General features: G+C 45.9%; 1 protein-coding gene across 1 annotated transcript in view; it reads left to right on the plus strand.

Annotated features, from left to right (window-relative positions):
* Positions 1-15072, plus strand: part of LOC117400862 (protein LMBR1L) — a 42635-nt gene extending 27563 nt beyond the window's left edge. The window contains exons 4-17 of the mRNA XM_059013237.1: positions 701-840; positions 1470-1573; positions 1916-2042; positions 2279-2347; positions 2732-2796; positions 2986-3058; positions 3479-3562; positions 3994-4070; positions 4615-4692; positions 5858-5931; positions 6509-6599; positions 6941-7007; positions 10373-10534; positions 13421-15072. Of these exons, the coding sequence (XP_058869220.1) occupies positions 701-840; positions 1470-1573; positions 1916-2042; positions 2279-2347; positions 2732-2796; positions 2986-3058; positions 3479-3562; positions 3994-4070; positions 4615-4692; positions 5858-5931; positions 6509-6599; positions 6941-7007; positions 10373-10534; positions 13421-13506 (1297 nt within the window). The 3' untranslated portion in view covers positions 13507-15072. The remainder of the gene's footprint in view (positions 1-700; positions 841-1469; positions 1574-1915; positions 2043-2278; positions 2348-2731; positions 2797-2985; positions 3059-3478; positions 3563-3993; positions 4071-4614; positions 4693-5857; positions 5932-6508; positions 6600-6940; positions 7008-10372; positions 10535-13420) is intronic.
* The last annotated feature ends 286 nt before the right edge of the window (positions 15073-15358 follow it).

The raw sequence follows: 15358 nt of genomic DNA on the forward strand, positions 1-15358 counted from the left end.
CCCTGCTGCTGTAGTGAATCAGTCTGAAGATGTTCTTCACAGTCACTGGGCAGCAGTATCCGTCACTTCTGTGCTCAATTCATTTGTCCTGCGCCTTCTTAATCCCTCTGTAAATATTCTACTTAAGCTGGATGCAGTTGTATTTTATGGCTTTTTTTTATTGTAGATTTAAAAAAACAATCCCTCAGACAGTCCAAACTAAAGATTGAAAAGAAATCAAACCACTTCTGTGTGCTCTCAAAACAAGCAATAAAAACACCTTGTATAATAAGATATGTGCATTTTATACACAGTGCTGTTTTGCTCTGTTCTTTTGACTTTACCCCTCTGCACTCCAGCATTGCAAAACCAACACCGTTCACACTTCAGCAATCCAGCAGCCTTTGACCCTGCAGTCCTTTACACTGTCAGGAATCCAGCTCATTGTGAAACATCAGTGACCATTCAATCATTAGACTCCTTAAACCTGCCTTTATCACCCTCGAGTCTGAGATAAGGCTGCTGTTGAGGGCTTGTTTAGTAAGGTTAGCTAATGGAGTGCATAGTTCACACTGACGCACAACTCGTAATGAACTAACGAAGGGTTAAATCTATTTCCCTTTTCTTAAGGATGATTGCCCCCTTTTAAAAGTAGAACTCCATGAATTTTTGCAGTGAAATGGTATGCGGTACTTATAGCATTGCTGTCTCCTTTCTGTAGGCTGTGGCTGTGCACCTTCACTCTGGCCGTGTCCGTGGGAGCGGTGCTGCTCCTGCCCTTCTCTATCCTCTCCAACGAGATCCTGCTCTACTTCCCCCAGAACTACTACATCCAGTGGCTCAACGGCTCCCTCATCCACGGTGAGTGGTACTGCGGCTCTGTGCAGCACAGGCCATGGTTCAGTATTTAACTCTTAACACCCGTATAGAGTTCTAGGATGTCCCAGTCCGCCAGCGATTTTTAATAAGTGTTCAAATTAAAATCCAAAGCCTGCTTTACCACATGTAGACCTTTGTTGGAGGAGGCAGAAGTTTTATTCTGATTGTCTTTATAAACTTCTCTCGCATATAAAAACTTATCAGCAGTGTAAAATATGAATTGCCCTTGTTTTTAAATCTTTATATTTTTATATATATAATATCTATTCTGTTTTACTTTTTTGCTTGCTCTTAAACTTCCGTTAGTTGCCTATTTTAACGGGTGAGAATTAAATCAACAGTCTTGTTACTGTAATGGTTTAAATTATTTGCACCTCAAACTTGTTAACCAAGAGAACAGACCTAAATAAAACATTTGCCTTAAACCGGTGCTTCCTTGCATTTAAAGTTCACTGTTATTTCCAGTAGATTGCAGTAGATCATTTCTGAGCTGCCTGAAAAAACTCACTATTTATTTATGTAATGGCGCCTCCTGATGGCTAGATAAGAAATGAAATTCCATTTCTTTTGTTGAGTGGCAAGGTGCCTGACCCTCTTCCATCTCTCTGCAGGGCTCTGGAACCTGGTGTTCCTCTTCTCCAATCTCTCCTTGGTCTTCCTGATGCCATTCGCCTACTTCTTCACTGAGTCCGAGGGGTTCGCTGGATCCAAGAAGGTAAGCAAGCACTGAAACACGACACAGCCAGCTCGCAACACCTCCTTCACACGGCTACACAGAGGAGCTCCGCTCGGCTCGTACCAGCTCCTTCACACGGCTACACAGAGGAGCTCGGCTCCGCTCGCAACACCTCCTTCACACGGCTACACAGAGAGCTCGGCTCGGCTCGCAACACCCCTTTACACGGCTACACAGAGCTACACACGACTACGCACTCTGGTCTCCATGCCCTGGTTGTGACCCCCCTGTCCTCTCTCTTGCTCTCTGCATGGTGTGTGATGCTGCACTGTCTCCATGCCCTGGTTGTGATCCCCCTGTACTCTCTCTTGCTCTCTGCAGGGTGTGATGGCGCGGGTGTACGAGACCTCCGTTGTGCTGCTGCTCCTGACCCTGCTGGTGCTGGGGATCGTGTGGGTGGCGTCGGCCATCATGGACAACAACGCTGCCAGCCGGGAGAGCCTATACGGTGAGAGCATGACCGCACCGGGGCCCATGGGCTGCTGGTGCGCCACTCCACCCAGATCAAATGTTTCTAATGTTTTAATCTTTCACCTCCATGCATTTCTTTGTTAGCTTGCCACGTAAAAAAAACGACACGTGCCACATGTTTCTTGGAACTGTTTTACCTTGGCATCCTTTGAGTTTGAAGTAGTGAAGTTGCTGCTGACAGTGCTGATGTTCCTGTGTTTGTCTGTGTTGCAGATCTGTGGGATTACTACCTGCCCTATCTGTACTCCTGCATCTCTCTGTTCGGAGTCCTGCTGCTGCTGCGTGAGTAGCTTCTAATCAGAGCCTGGCGGGTGGGTGTGTCTGTACATTGCTGTCTAATCAGAGCTGGGCTGGCTGGTGGGTGTGTCTGTATACAGTGCTGTCTAATCAGAGCTGGGCTGGCGGGTGGGTGTGTCTGTACAGTGCTGTCTGCGATTCAATGCAATACAAGAAGAATCTTTGTTGTCAGATGGTTTTTGGTACCAATCTTGCACTACTTAAATTAGGATAAGGTAGTCCAAGATTATTGCTAATTGGGGATTGTGAAGCCATTAATAACATAAGTACCGACACATTTAGTGTGTCTATACAAATCTGTGTGCTCCTTTTTACCCTTGACATGTACACATCCTCTAACTATTTCTTCCTCTCTCTCTCTCTCTGCAGTGTGCACCCCGTTTGGACTCTCCCGCATGTTCAGTGTCACAGGGCAGCTTCTCGTCAAGCCCAGGGTAAGTCCACAGTCTCGCCTGTGCAGCTGGGAAAGGTACCATGCCATAGCTAGCTTGCAAGATTGAGACAGGGGTGCATTTTAGTATTTTAATGGGGTGTGTAAGGTGTGTGATGTGAGGGGGGTAACGCTGTACCAGTGATGTGTTAATGTCTCATCTCTCTCTGTCTTTGTCTTCCCCCACCCCCAGCTCCTTGAGGATCTTGACGAAACCCTCGACTGTGTTGGCTTTGAGGAGATGGCTCTCTCCCGGAAACTCAGCGGTGAGTCACAGCGAGAGAGTGGAAAGACACTGCAGGGACAGTTCAGGCACAAATTAGTTCAAGTGTGGTTATGCTACGAGTCTTTGTTGAAACTATTAAAAGCCATATAAAGGACTACCTTGGTGAAGAACAAATCGAATGCAGAAAGTGACCAACTTGCAGACTTACGAAAGGTCTGAACTCCTGTAAGTAAGAAACACAGCACTGGAAAACTAGGATTGTTACAAAGCTTTTTGTCTTTACAATGAATCTTCTTAGTTTTGTCATTTTCGATCTCTACTAAGACATCTATCTGCAGGTTTTCTAAAACAAAGCTGTGTTTCCTAGGAGAGCAGTATTTCACGGTGTGTAGTACGCGGTCCTGCCCTGTAGATGTCCTGTGTGCTGCCTTGTCATTCAGTCCTTCTCTCCTGGTTTCAGGGAACACGTCTTGTTGGATAAACTTGAACGTAGAGGCGTTGAAGCAGCAGTTCCTCGCCATCCAGGCCAGACGCATCGCCCTGGGTAAGAGCAGGGAGGGGTTAGGGGGTCTGTCTGCTACATACTAACGACCTTAGCAAAAGTTTTGTGTTTGTTTGTTATAACTGCTAATGTCATTATTTCTCAAAGTACATTTCGGAACCAAGTTACATACTTACACTTTAGAACATACTGTGATTGGACTTGGTTAGGACATTCTCACATGTTAAGAATATCTGGGGATATAAAGAGTGCACATGCTGTACTCTACACTTGCATATTCACATCTACATGGTGGTCTCTGTATTTATAGCTGTAGCAAGGGATGTATGCAACTTACTTTCTTAGATGAAGAACAAGTCTTGTATATATAGATAGATAGATAGATAGATAGAGAGGCAAGCACGACTGAGTCATCACAAGCAGAAGGAATCTTTCAAGGTCGCTCTCTCCTGAATTAAGTTTCTCTCTTTCAGAGATGCGGAGGAGGGCGTCTCCATGGCAACGCAATCTGGGTTACCCACTCGCCATGCTGCTGTTACTGGCGTTGACGGTGAGTGAGTGAGAGTACTGCTGCATTCCAAAGTGTTAGACATGATTAGAGACCAGGTTACACCTTGGAGCCTGATCTCGGAAGCTGCAAGCTTGGACCTGCTCGGTACCTGGACAGGGAGTCTCTGTGGGACCTTCTGTACTGCAGAAAGCTGTGATCTAGCCACATACAGGGCCTGTTTTGCCCAAAGTTGAAAAATGTAGGTTTTCAGGGATGGAAATGTGACTATTCCACACCCATTCCAGGTTTTACTGTGAGCTTGATTAGCCACAGCGTATAGATAACAAGCTCAGGACGGTCTTAAACTTGTAGTAAAACCAGGAATGGATCAAACTGCTATGCAATGGGAGTCTTATTTCTGTCCCTGCTTTTCAATGTTGGTTTATACTGAATAAACACCTTACAGATATGCTCACGTTTTAAAGGTGTAGGAAAAGAAACGGATCCTAACCCCCCTCTTCTTTCTTTCTCTCCCTCCTCTCTCTCTCTCTCTCTCTCTCTCTCTCTCTCTCTCTCTCTCTCTCTCTCTCTCTCACTCTCTCAGGGCGTGTCAGTGCTGATAGTTTGTTTCCATGTGTTGGAGTTGCTGATTGATGAGGCAGCCATGCCCAGAGGAATGGAGGTGAGAGTCCCCCAGTCACAGCGATACACACAGCTCTATTAAACTGTAACACACACGCTCTCACTGTTCAGTATATAGGAACGGATCTGTTTTTAACAGGTTTTGTCAGAGCTTGTTTGGGTTTAAGTTTAATGATGGCATTATTTAGATCTGTCAGAAATAAAGTGTGTGTGTATGTGTGTGTGTACGCTGCTGTGCAAAAGCCTTAGACATTTTTCTACTCTAATGCATTATGAGCATCAACAATTTACTCAAAGCCTCCACTAGTGTTTTCTGCTATTGTAACAAACTTGCATTGAGTGAAATGGCTCGCATCACTTGATTTTCAAGGTGTGGTATCCAAAGCATAATCAACAAGTACAGAGAAACAACATCTGTAATTGACAAACCCAGAACTGGAAGACCCAAAAAGCTGTCTAACAAGGATGAGCAATACTTGAAGATTAATATCCTTAAGGAATAGAAAGATGTCTAAGACATGCAACATGTTTAAGATTTTTGCACAGCTATTATATATATATATATATATATATATATATATATATATATATATATATATATATATATATATATATATATATATATATATATATATATATATATATATCAAATTCTCATTCTTAGCACAGGAAAGAGAACTATTTACCCAAACTGTGATCAGGATTGTGTCTTGTGTGTGTTTTCTTTTAAATGTTATCAATACTGTCAAACCTGCACCCTTTTAAAATAATCTCCACTAATAGATATTCCAGTACTCAATAATCTGCCTCGCCTGATTTAGACTTGCTTTCCAATCCAGAATGATGAATGAATTAAAACACTGTAATATACATTAACAGTACGTGCAGGTGACCTTGTCTCTTACAGTAATAGTGTCTTTTAGTTTTGCATCAAAGTGTTCACAAAAAGACACTCAATACCAACTGTGTAACTTACTATAAATCATATTTTTCTTTAAAACAAATAAAATAAAAACAAGAACACAATCCACATAGTTAAAGCAGTTGTGTCTTCAGAATGCTGGTCAGTCGGTAGCCTGTTGTGCACAAGACAACACTTCTGGTACTGGGAGGAGCCTGTGTTTTGAGTAGCTGGGCGAGGCTTGATGATGTAACATATGGAACCTGCTTGCGCTGCATTCTGAGTCCCCTGTCTGTTTCTGCAGGACCCCGGCCTGGGAAAGGCCTCCTTCTCTGTGTTCGGCTCCTTCGGGGCAGCAGTGCAGGTCGTGCTCATCTTGTATCCTTGTCGGCCAATAGCAGCTGCTGTCGTGAGAGGTTCAGCCAATCGGCACCTCGCAACCAGACCAGGGACTGTGATCCTGCTTTAACATGAGCTGTGACCCGTGATTGAGCAACAGCAGGGTGTTTCCTGGGATCCGCGTGTCCGAATGTGATGAAACCTTGCAGGACGTTTGTCACAATGTGTTTTGTGAATCGTACTGTACTTTTTCGATCTGTTTATGATTTACTGACCAGATTATTAACATCGCGACGTACAATAAAAATACAGTACAAAAAAAGTATATTTAAATCTTGCAGCCGTGTCTCCCTTTAATTAAACTAGAACAGGCATGGAAATAAGACTCCATTGTAGAGCAGTTTGATCCATTCCTGGTTTTGCTATGAGTTTGACACTCCTGAGCTTGTTGCCTATACACTGGGGCTAATCAAGCTCCTAGAAAAACCTAGCATGGATGCAACTGCTCTGCAACAGGAGTCTTAATCCCATCCTTGTAGAAAATGCACGGCAATAACAAACACGCACCAACTCCGAGTGCAGGCCAGCCTTGTTACCCTTGACCTGTTGCCCTCAGCTACCTGATGGTGTCCTCTGTGGTTGGGTTCTACAGCTCCCCTCTCTTCATCAAACTGCTGCCCAGGAAACAGGACACTGCAATGACCAAGGTAAGCGGATTTGTTTTTATACAGGGCGGTTCTGTCTCTGCCTCTGGAACGGTCTGCTGGTCTAACTGCCCTCGAGCCCCTCCTTGAAATAAAACTGTTCTCGTGCGCAGTCAATGCAATCGGCATTCTCAGTTATTGATTGTTTTAGGGCTTTAATGGCTTCACCCCAGATCAGTGGCACTGCTCAAGATCCTGCTGTACAACCACAGAGCGTCCTCTTGGTTTGCACTGTCTGCTGCCGGAACAGTGTGCAGGGATTATGAAGGTGTGATTGCGTGGATGCCTGTGTTGTTTTGTAGTCTGATTCAGTATCTAACCCTGCATTTTTCGCTCTGTGTTAGATCATTGGGAACTGCGTGTCCCTGCTGGTCCTGAGCTCGGCACTGCCCGTCTTCTCTCGAACTCTGGGTAAGTGATGCTTGTCCCCTACAGTTTCAGATGGCTTATCTCAGGGGGGTTGTAATGTGGATTCAGGATCACGACTACTAGAAAACACTTCTTTCGTACACAGACATGAGTCTAATTTCATAACCAAGTTTCATTTTAGCAATTTTCTGGTGCACACCTTGGGAGTTGATAAGAAATCTTTTGTTCCTGAAAATGGGTTTTGTGCTTGCTTGTTAATCTAGTCCTTGATCTGCCCTTGTGGGGATCTGTTCGGTCACCCTGCCCCTCTGATCTCTGGGTAAAGGAATGGTCACAGTGAACTCTGGCAACTGTAGTCCAATTGCGTTCTGATTTACTTGCAGTACTAATTCCAGCCAGCAGGGGGCTGTAGTGTCAGCTGGATGATGTGTGAGAGCGCTGAGAGGTGTAGTTATATTAAACAGCCACTCGGAGGAGCCAGATCCACTTTATAGACTAAAGCTGCATGCAGTACAGTACTACCTTCAACTCCTTGCAGAAATAAGCTGAATTGTTACCTTTTAATTATTAACCCTAACCCCAGACATGCTATGAATCTTGTATGAGATAAAATAATCGCCATAGAGTATTTGTGAAAATTCAAGTACATCTTATGCTGTTTAAATAACATAGTTCAAGTTTAAAAAAACAACCCTTTTTGTTTTAATAGTAGTTCACGAGTACAGTCTTTATTGATGACGTCTCCTAGAACAGTAAAAGACACCCTACACACAACATTTTAACCCATGTAAACCCATGGGTTCAGTCCCTGTGTTGTGTGTGTTGTTTCAGTGAGTTCAGTCCCTGTGTTGTGTGTGTTGTTTCAGTGAGTTCAGTCCCTGTGTTGTGTGTGTTGTTTCAGTGAGTTCAGTCCCTGTGTTGTGTGTGTTGTTTCAGTGAGTTCAGTCCCTGTGTTGTGTGTGTTGTTTCAGTGAGTTCAGTCCCTGTGTTGTGTGTGTTGTTTCAGTGAGTTCAGTCCCTGTGTTGTGACTGTGTTGTTTCAGTGAGTTCAGTCCCTGTGTTGTGACCTGTGTTGTGTGTGTTGTTCCAGTGAGTTCAGTCCCTGTGTTGTGTGTGTTGTTCCAGTGAGTTCAGTCCCTGTGTCGTGCGTGTGTTTCAGTGAGTTCAGTCCCTGTGTTGTGACTGTGTTGTTTCAGTGAGTTCAGTCCCTGTGTTGTGACCTGTGTTGTGTGTTGTTCCAGTGAGTTCAGTCCCTGTGTTGTGACTGTGTTGTTTCAGTGAGTTCAGTCCCTGTGTTGTGACCTGTGTCGTGTGTGTGTTTCAGTGAGTTCAGTCCCTGTGTTGTGTGTGGTGTTTCAGTGAGTTCAGTCCCTGTGTTGTGTGTGTTGTTTCAGTGAGTTCAGTCCCTGTGTTGTGTGTGTGTGTGTTGTTTCAGTGAGTTCAGTCCCTGTGTTGTGTGTGTGTGTGTGTTGTTTCAGTGAGTTCAGTCCCTGTGTTGTGTGTGTTGTTTCAGTGAGTTCAGTCCCTGTGTTGTGTGTGTTGTTTCAGTGAGTTCAGTCCCTGTGTTGTGTGTGTTGTTTCAGTGAGTTCAGTCCCTGTGTTGTGTGTGTTGTTTCAGTGAGTTCAGTCCCTGTGTTGTGACTGTGTTGTTTCAGTGAGTTCAGTCCCTGTGTTGTGACCTGTGTTGTGTGTGTTGTTCCAGTGAGTTCAGTCCCTGTGTTGTGTGTGTTGTTCCAGTGAGTTCAGTCCCTGTGTCGTGCGTGTGTTTCAGTGAGTTCAGTCCCTGTGTTGTGACTGTGTTGTTTCAGTGAGTTCAGTCCCTGTGTTGTGACCTGTGTTGTGTGTTGTTCCAGTGAGTTCAGTCCCTGTGTTGTGACTGTGTTGTTTCAGTGAGTTCAGTCCCTGTGTTGTGACCTGTGTCGTGTGTGTGTTTCAGTGAGTTCAGTCCCTGTGTTGTGTGTGTTGTTTCAGTGAGTTCAGTCCCTGTGTTGTGTGTGTTGTTTCAGTGAGTTCAGTCCCTGTGTTGTGTGTGTGTGTGTTGTTTCAGTGAGTTCAGTCCCTGTGTTGTGTGTGTGTGTGTTGTTTCAGTGAGTTCAGTCCCTGTGTTGTGTGTGTTGTTTCAGTGAGTTCAGTCCCTGTGTTGTGTGTGTTGTTTCAGTGAGTTCAGTCCCTGTGTTGTGTGTGTTGTTTCAGTGAGTTCAGTCCCTGTGTTGTGTGTGTTGTTTCAGTGAGTTCAGTCCCTGTGTTGTGACCTGTGTTGTGTGTGTTGTTCCAGTGAGTTCAGTCCCTGTGTTGTGTGTGTGTGTTGTTTCAGTGAGTTCAGTCCCTGTGTTGTGACTGTGTTGTTTCAGTGAGTTCAGTCCCTGTGTTGTGACTGTGTTGTGTGTGTTGTTCCAGTGAGTTCAGTCCCTGTGTTGTGTGTGTGTTGTTTCAGTGAGTTCAGTCCCTGTGTTGTGACTGTGTTGTTTCAGTGAGTTCAGTCCCTGTGTTGTGACTGTGTTGTGTGTGTTGTTCCAGTGAGTTCAGTCCCTGTGTCGTGCGTGTGTTTCAGTGAGTTCAGTCCCTGTGTTGTGACTGTGTTGTTTCAGTGAGTTCAGTCCCTGTGTTGTGACCTGTGTTGTGTGTGTTGTTCCAGTGAGTTCAGTCCCTGTGTTGTGACTGTGTTGTTTCAGTGAGTTCAGTCCCTGTGTTGTGACCTGTGTCGTGTGTGTGTTTCAGTGAGTTCAGTCCCTGTGTTGTGACTGTGTTGTTTCAGTGAGTTCAGTCCCTGTGTTGTGACTGTGTTGTTTCAGTGAGTTCAGTCCCTGTGTTGTGACTGTGTTGTTTCAGTGAGTTCAGTCCCTGTGTTGTGTGTGTTGTTCCAGTGAGTTCAGTCCCTGTGTTGTGACTGTGTTGTTTCAGTGAGTTCAGTCCCTGTGTTGTGACCTGTGTTGTGTGTGTTGTTCCAGTGAGTTCAGTCCCTGTGTTGTGACTGTGTTGTTTCAGTGAGTTCAGTCCCTGTGTTGTGACTGTGTTGTTTCAGTGAGTTCAGTCCCTGTGTTGTGTGTATTGTTTCAGTGAGTTCAGTCCCTGTGTTGTGACTGTGTTGTTTCAGTGAGTTCAGTCCCTGTGTTGTGACTGTGTTGTTTCAGTGAGTTCAGTCCCTGTGTTGTGACCTGTGTTGTGTGTGTTTCAGTGAGTTCAGTCCCTGTGTTGTGTGTATTGTTTCAGTGAGTTCAGTCCCTGTGTTGTGACTGTGTTGTTTCAGTGAGTTCAGTCCCTGTGTTGTGACTGTGTTGTTTCAGTGAGTTCAGTCCCTGTGTTGTGACCTGTGTTGTGTGTGTTTCAGTGAGTTCAGTCCCTGTGTTGTGTGTATTGTTTCAGTGAGTTCAGTCCCTGTGTTGTGACCTGTGTCGTGTGTGTTTCAGGCATCACTCGTTTTGACCTGCTGGGAGATTTCGGCCGGTTTAACTGGCTGGGGAATTTCTACATCGTCTTCCTGTACAACATGCTGTTCGCTGGACTCACCACCATGTGCCTCGTCAACAAGTTCACCTGGGCCGTGCAGGCCGAGCTCATCCGGGCCTTCGGTGAGAGAGTGGGGGGGGGGGGACGGGGACGCGGACACCAAACCTCACACCTCCCGATCACCCAGCACTGACCCAGTCTGGAGTCCAAACCTCACACCTCCCGATCACCCAGCACTGTCCCAGTCCGGAGTCCAAACCTCACACCTCCCGATCACCCAGCACTTACCCAGTCCGGAGTCCAAACCTCACGCCTCCCAGCACTTACCCAGTCCGGAGTCCAAACCTCACGCCTCCCAGCACTGACCCAGTCCGGACTCCAAACCTCACCTCCCAGCACTGACCCAGTCCGGACTCCAAACCTCCCGATCACCCAGCACTGACCCAGTCCGGACTCCAAACCTCACACCTCCCAGCACTGACCCAGTCCGGACTCCAAACCTCACACCTCCCAGCACTGACCCAGTCCGGACTCCAAACCTCACGCCTCCCAGCACTGACCCAGTCCGGACTCCAAACCTCACACCTCCCGATCACCCAGCACTGACCCAGTCCGGACTCCAAACCTCACCTCCCAGCACTGACCCAGTCCGGACTCCAAACCTCCCGATCACCCAGCACTGACCCAGTCCGGACTCTAAACCTCACACCTCTCAGCACTGACCCAGTCCGGACTCCAAACCTCCTGATCACCCAGCACTGACCCAGTCCGGACTCCACACCTCCCAGCACTGACCCAGTCTGGACTTCAAACCTCCCGATCACCCAGCACTGACCCAGTCCGGACTCCAAACCTCACACCTCCCAGCACTGACCCAGTCCGGACTCCAAACCTCACCTCCCAGCACTGACCCAGTCCGGACTCCAAACCTCACACCTCCCAGCACTGACCCAGTCCGGACTCCAAACCTCACCTCCCAGCACTGGCCCAGTCCGGACTCCAAACCTCACCTCCCAGCATTGACCCAGTCTGGACTTCAAACCTCCCGATCACCCAGCAATGACCCAGTCCGGACTCCAAACCTCACGCCTCCCAGCACTGACCCAGTCCGGACTCCAAACCTCACGCCTCCCAGCACTGACCCAGTCCGGACTCCAAACCTCCCGATTACCCAGCACTGACCCAGTCCGGACTCCAAACCTCACACCTCCCAGCACTGACCCAGTCCGGATTCCAAACCTCCCGATCACCCAGCAATGACCCAGTCCGGACTCCAAACCTCACACCTCCCAGCACTGACCCAGTCCGGACTCCAAACCTCACACCTCCCAGCACTGACCCAGTCTGGACTCCAAACCTCCCGATCACCCAGCACTGACCCAGTCTGGACTCCAAACCTCCCGAACACCCAGCACTGACCCAGTCCGGACTCCAAACCTCCCGATCACCCAGCACTGACACAGTCCGGACTCCAAACCTCCCGATCACCCAGCACTGACACAGTCCGGAGTCCAAATCTACAAGCCAGACCTCTTATAGAAACGGCCTCTAATTTTATCAAACAGTTCATATGTTCGTTGTCCTGTAATAGTGTTCTTAAAGGGCTGCATGTTTTGACCTGTTTCAAATATTAGCAATCATTCTGAGCGCTTCTTATTGCAAGTTCTCAAGTACTGTGGATTTTTTTTTTTTTTTTTTTTGTGTCTGTGTTAAGGTACTTCACCTGAGTTCAGGAGTTGCTCTTCAGTTCTAGTTGCCTGCCATACATGTTTCTAATGTAGTCTAGATCAGAACATATGTCTTTTTAAAGAAGTACAAGGCAGGGTTGTATAGTGAACTGATCTAGTCTCAATTGCATATTCTATGGCAGGCAACTAGACTAAAGTGCAGCTCCTGAACTCGTAGTCACCTTAACACACTTATAAATATTTGAGCAATTCCCAGAATCACTCGGGAATAATTGCAAACCTCCTAAGGAAATGGGATGGTTAAAGGAAGATCTAATTTTGAAGCTGCTGTACTCAACCTCAGAATTCTCCTGTTTTTAATTCAGCTTGTTTATTGTCCCATGATAAGTGTTCTCAAGTGTTCTTAATAATTCATCAACGAATATGAGTCTTGTGTATTGTTTGCGGAGAGACAGCAATACAATAGTGTGTGTGTGTGAAGGAGAGATGATTTATAGAAAGGGGCAGCTTCTCGAGTGGAGGCGCGTGTGTTTGTGTTTGGGTCGGTGCTGTGCTCTTAAGGTACCCCCCCTCCCCCTGCCCCTCCCCCTCTTACAGAGCTGCACCCGTCACAACCCTTTCCTCAGATAGAAACCCACACAATCCTCTCAGGAAAAGCCTTTCTGTTCTCAGGCCCATGCGTAATGCTCCCCTGGGGCTCCTCACTCATACCTAATCTGAGCCGCGAGCCATTGTGCAGGAACAGCCCCTTGCCGGCCTCGATAAAGTGTTTCACACGGGGGCACCTTGCCTTCCGAGTATAAATAAACAGAGTCCCGGGACGCACCCAGCCTGCCTGCACTGTACGAGAGACGTGAGATAGCATCTGAGAACACAAAGAATCTGGGTTATAGAACACAGCAGTGCTGCTGCAACCCTGCATTTTAATACACAGCATTCCAGCACAGCCATTACCTAGTCTAAAAACACTCCATTCTCAGCTCTCCAGCGCTGTCATTACCAGCACATTAATAATAACGAGCTCTAGTCTAAACACTCCATTCTCAGCTCTCCAGCGCTGTCATTACCAGCACATTAATAATAATGAGCTCTAGTCTAAACACTCCATTCTCAGCTCTCCAGCGCTGTCATTACCAGCACCTTAATAATAATGAGCACTAGTCTAAACATTCCATTCTCAGCTCTCCAGGGCCATCATTACCAGCACCTTAATAATAATGAGCACTAGTCTAAACACTGCATTCTCAGCTCTCCAGCGCTGTCATTACACATAATCTTTTAGCCATGGAATATTAACCACTGTGTGTCTGTCTATTTCAGGTCTTCACAAGCTGCCACTGCCAGTATCGCGAGCCAGGAATTCCACCAAACTCATTTCAGCCAGTGGGCTTTTGAAGGTCCAGTAATGCCACCAAAGACCTCCGTTACCTAGCAACATCTCATCTGAGCCAAGGACAGATTGCTACAGTGTTGCCAATCTGCCCAGACATTTTTATGAGGTACAGTCAGTAGGAGCTTAGCCAATGAGATTGGAGACCGTACAGGTGGTTGACCAATCATATACTGGAGACTTGGACCAGTGCTGTTCATTTTGGAATCTGTTAAATCTGCCTTGCTATTGGAGGATTTCAGTCCTGAGATCAGGAAGTGTTCAGTAATCTTTGGGCAAAGACAAAAGTTGATGGATTTAAGAGAAGAAAATGAAAGGACACCCACACCTGGGGACTTGTGCCTGTCTGAATCCAGCCTGAGCCCCCACCCCCAATAGGAATAACTGTTCTTTTGTGACACTAAATGCTGGCCATTCAACTACTGTTCACGGGTGGGTGATGGATTCTGTACCAAACTCAAGGAGATAGCAACAGACTTCTGGAATGTGTTTTTAAACTACAGACTGCTCACACAATCGTATATAAGCCCTGCTCCCAGCAACCCCAATCACTATGCAGGCAGTCCAGACCTTCTTCAACCAGAAACTGCTGTAGCGCATTACAGACCACGTCACATGAGAGCTGTGTACCCATGTGCATTGCTCTGTGTACATCACACTGCACGGGTGGACTCATTACTGGACTGAGTGGGGCATGATGGGACTTGTAGTTCATTCCATTCCTGTCTGGCAGCCCCATGGACCAAGGTCACAAGAGGAGGGAAAGGGGGTGTCCAAAAAGAATGCCGGATTTTATTTTAAAAATGGAGATAGACCAGGCTCTCCGAGAAACAGGGTCAGCCCCCATGTTTCTAAACCTTTTAACGAGAAAGTGGAAATGAAGCAGTGGGATTCGTTGCTTTCTGATCCAAGCAAAATGGAGATAGACCAGGCTCTCCGAGAAACAGGGTCAGCCCCCATGTTTCTAAACCTTTTAACGAGAAAGTGGAAATGAAGCAGTGGGATTCGTTGCTTTCTGATCCAAGCAGGGCCACACATGCTGGAAACAAGATTTTTAAAAATGTGATTTATTAAAAAAAATAAAAAAATAAAATAAAAAGGACTCTCAACCAAATCCTGGATCCCAACGAAAACACTACATTGTGTTTTATTTTGTTAAAAAATTCGACAGACTAACCATCGTCATGGGAAAGAGCCAATCCACCGGTCACATGAACTGCCTGTGGCGGGTATTATTGGATGGACAATCTTGTGTGACCACTAAAACTGTGAAATGTTTACATTGACAATGAGCCGTGCAATAGAGTAAAAGGGGAGGGTAGATTGTGGCTAGTTTTGTGTGTAACGTTTAGTTTTTTTTGTATGATATATTTTTTGTGTTTTTTCGGATCCGTTCTTACTCTTGTGTGTGATGTCTGCATTGGTGGTGTTGTTGAATGCTGGTCACTGTGAAAGTGTGATTTACTACGGAACAGAAAAGCTGCTTGGTAATTAACTATGTGTGTGACGTTTGCCATAGTGCTGTGCCACAATCTTGATTGCTACAGTGATAGCCTTTGGTCAATGTTGCCATAGTGCTGTGCCACAATCTTGATTTATTACAGTGATAGCCTTTGGTCAATGTGGCAAGGTAATTTTTTTTTTTTTTTTTTTTCCCCAAAAACAAAACTTTTAATTATCTGTGTGTCCAATTTGAAAGTAAGTAACACTAATCAGTTGTGGCACTAAGCTATTGTTTTTAGTTATTTCAAACTGCTTCACTACAGACCAGACATTTGTTTGTTAGTTTAGCAGTTTGTTTAAAGTATCTAAGGTAGTTTTTAGCTGCAGGTAGAAACACAAATTACTTTACTCATTTTAATAATTAT

This window comes from Acipenser ruthenus, chromosome 45, assembly GCF_902713425.1.
Source record: "Acipenser ruthenus chromosome 45, fAciRut3.2 maternal haplotype, whole genome shotgun sequence".
Lineage (NCBI taxonomy): Eukaryota > Metazoa > Chordata > Actinopteri > Acipenseriformes > Acipenseridae > Acipenser > Acipenser ruthenus.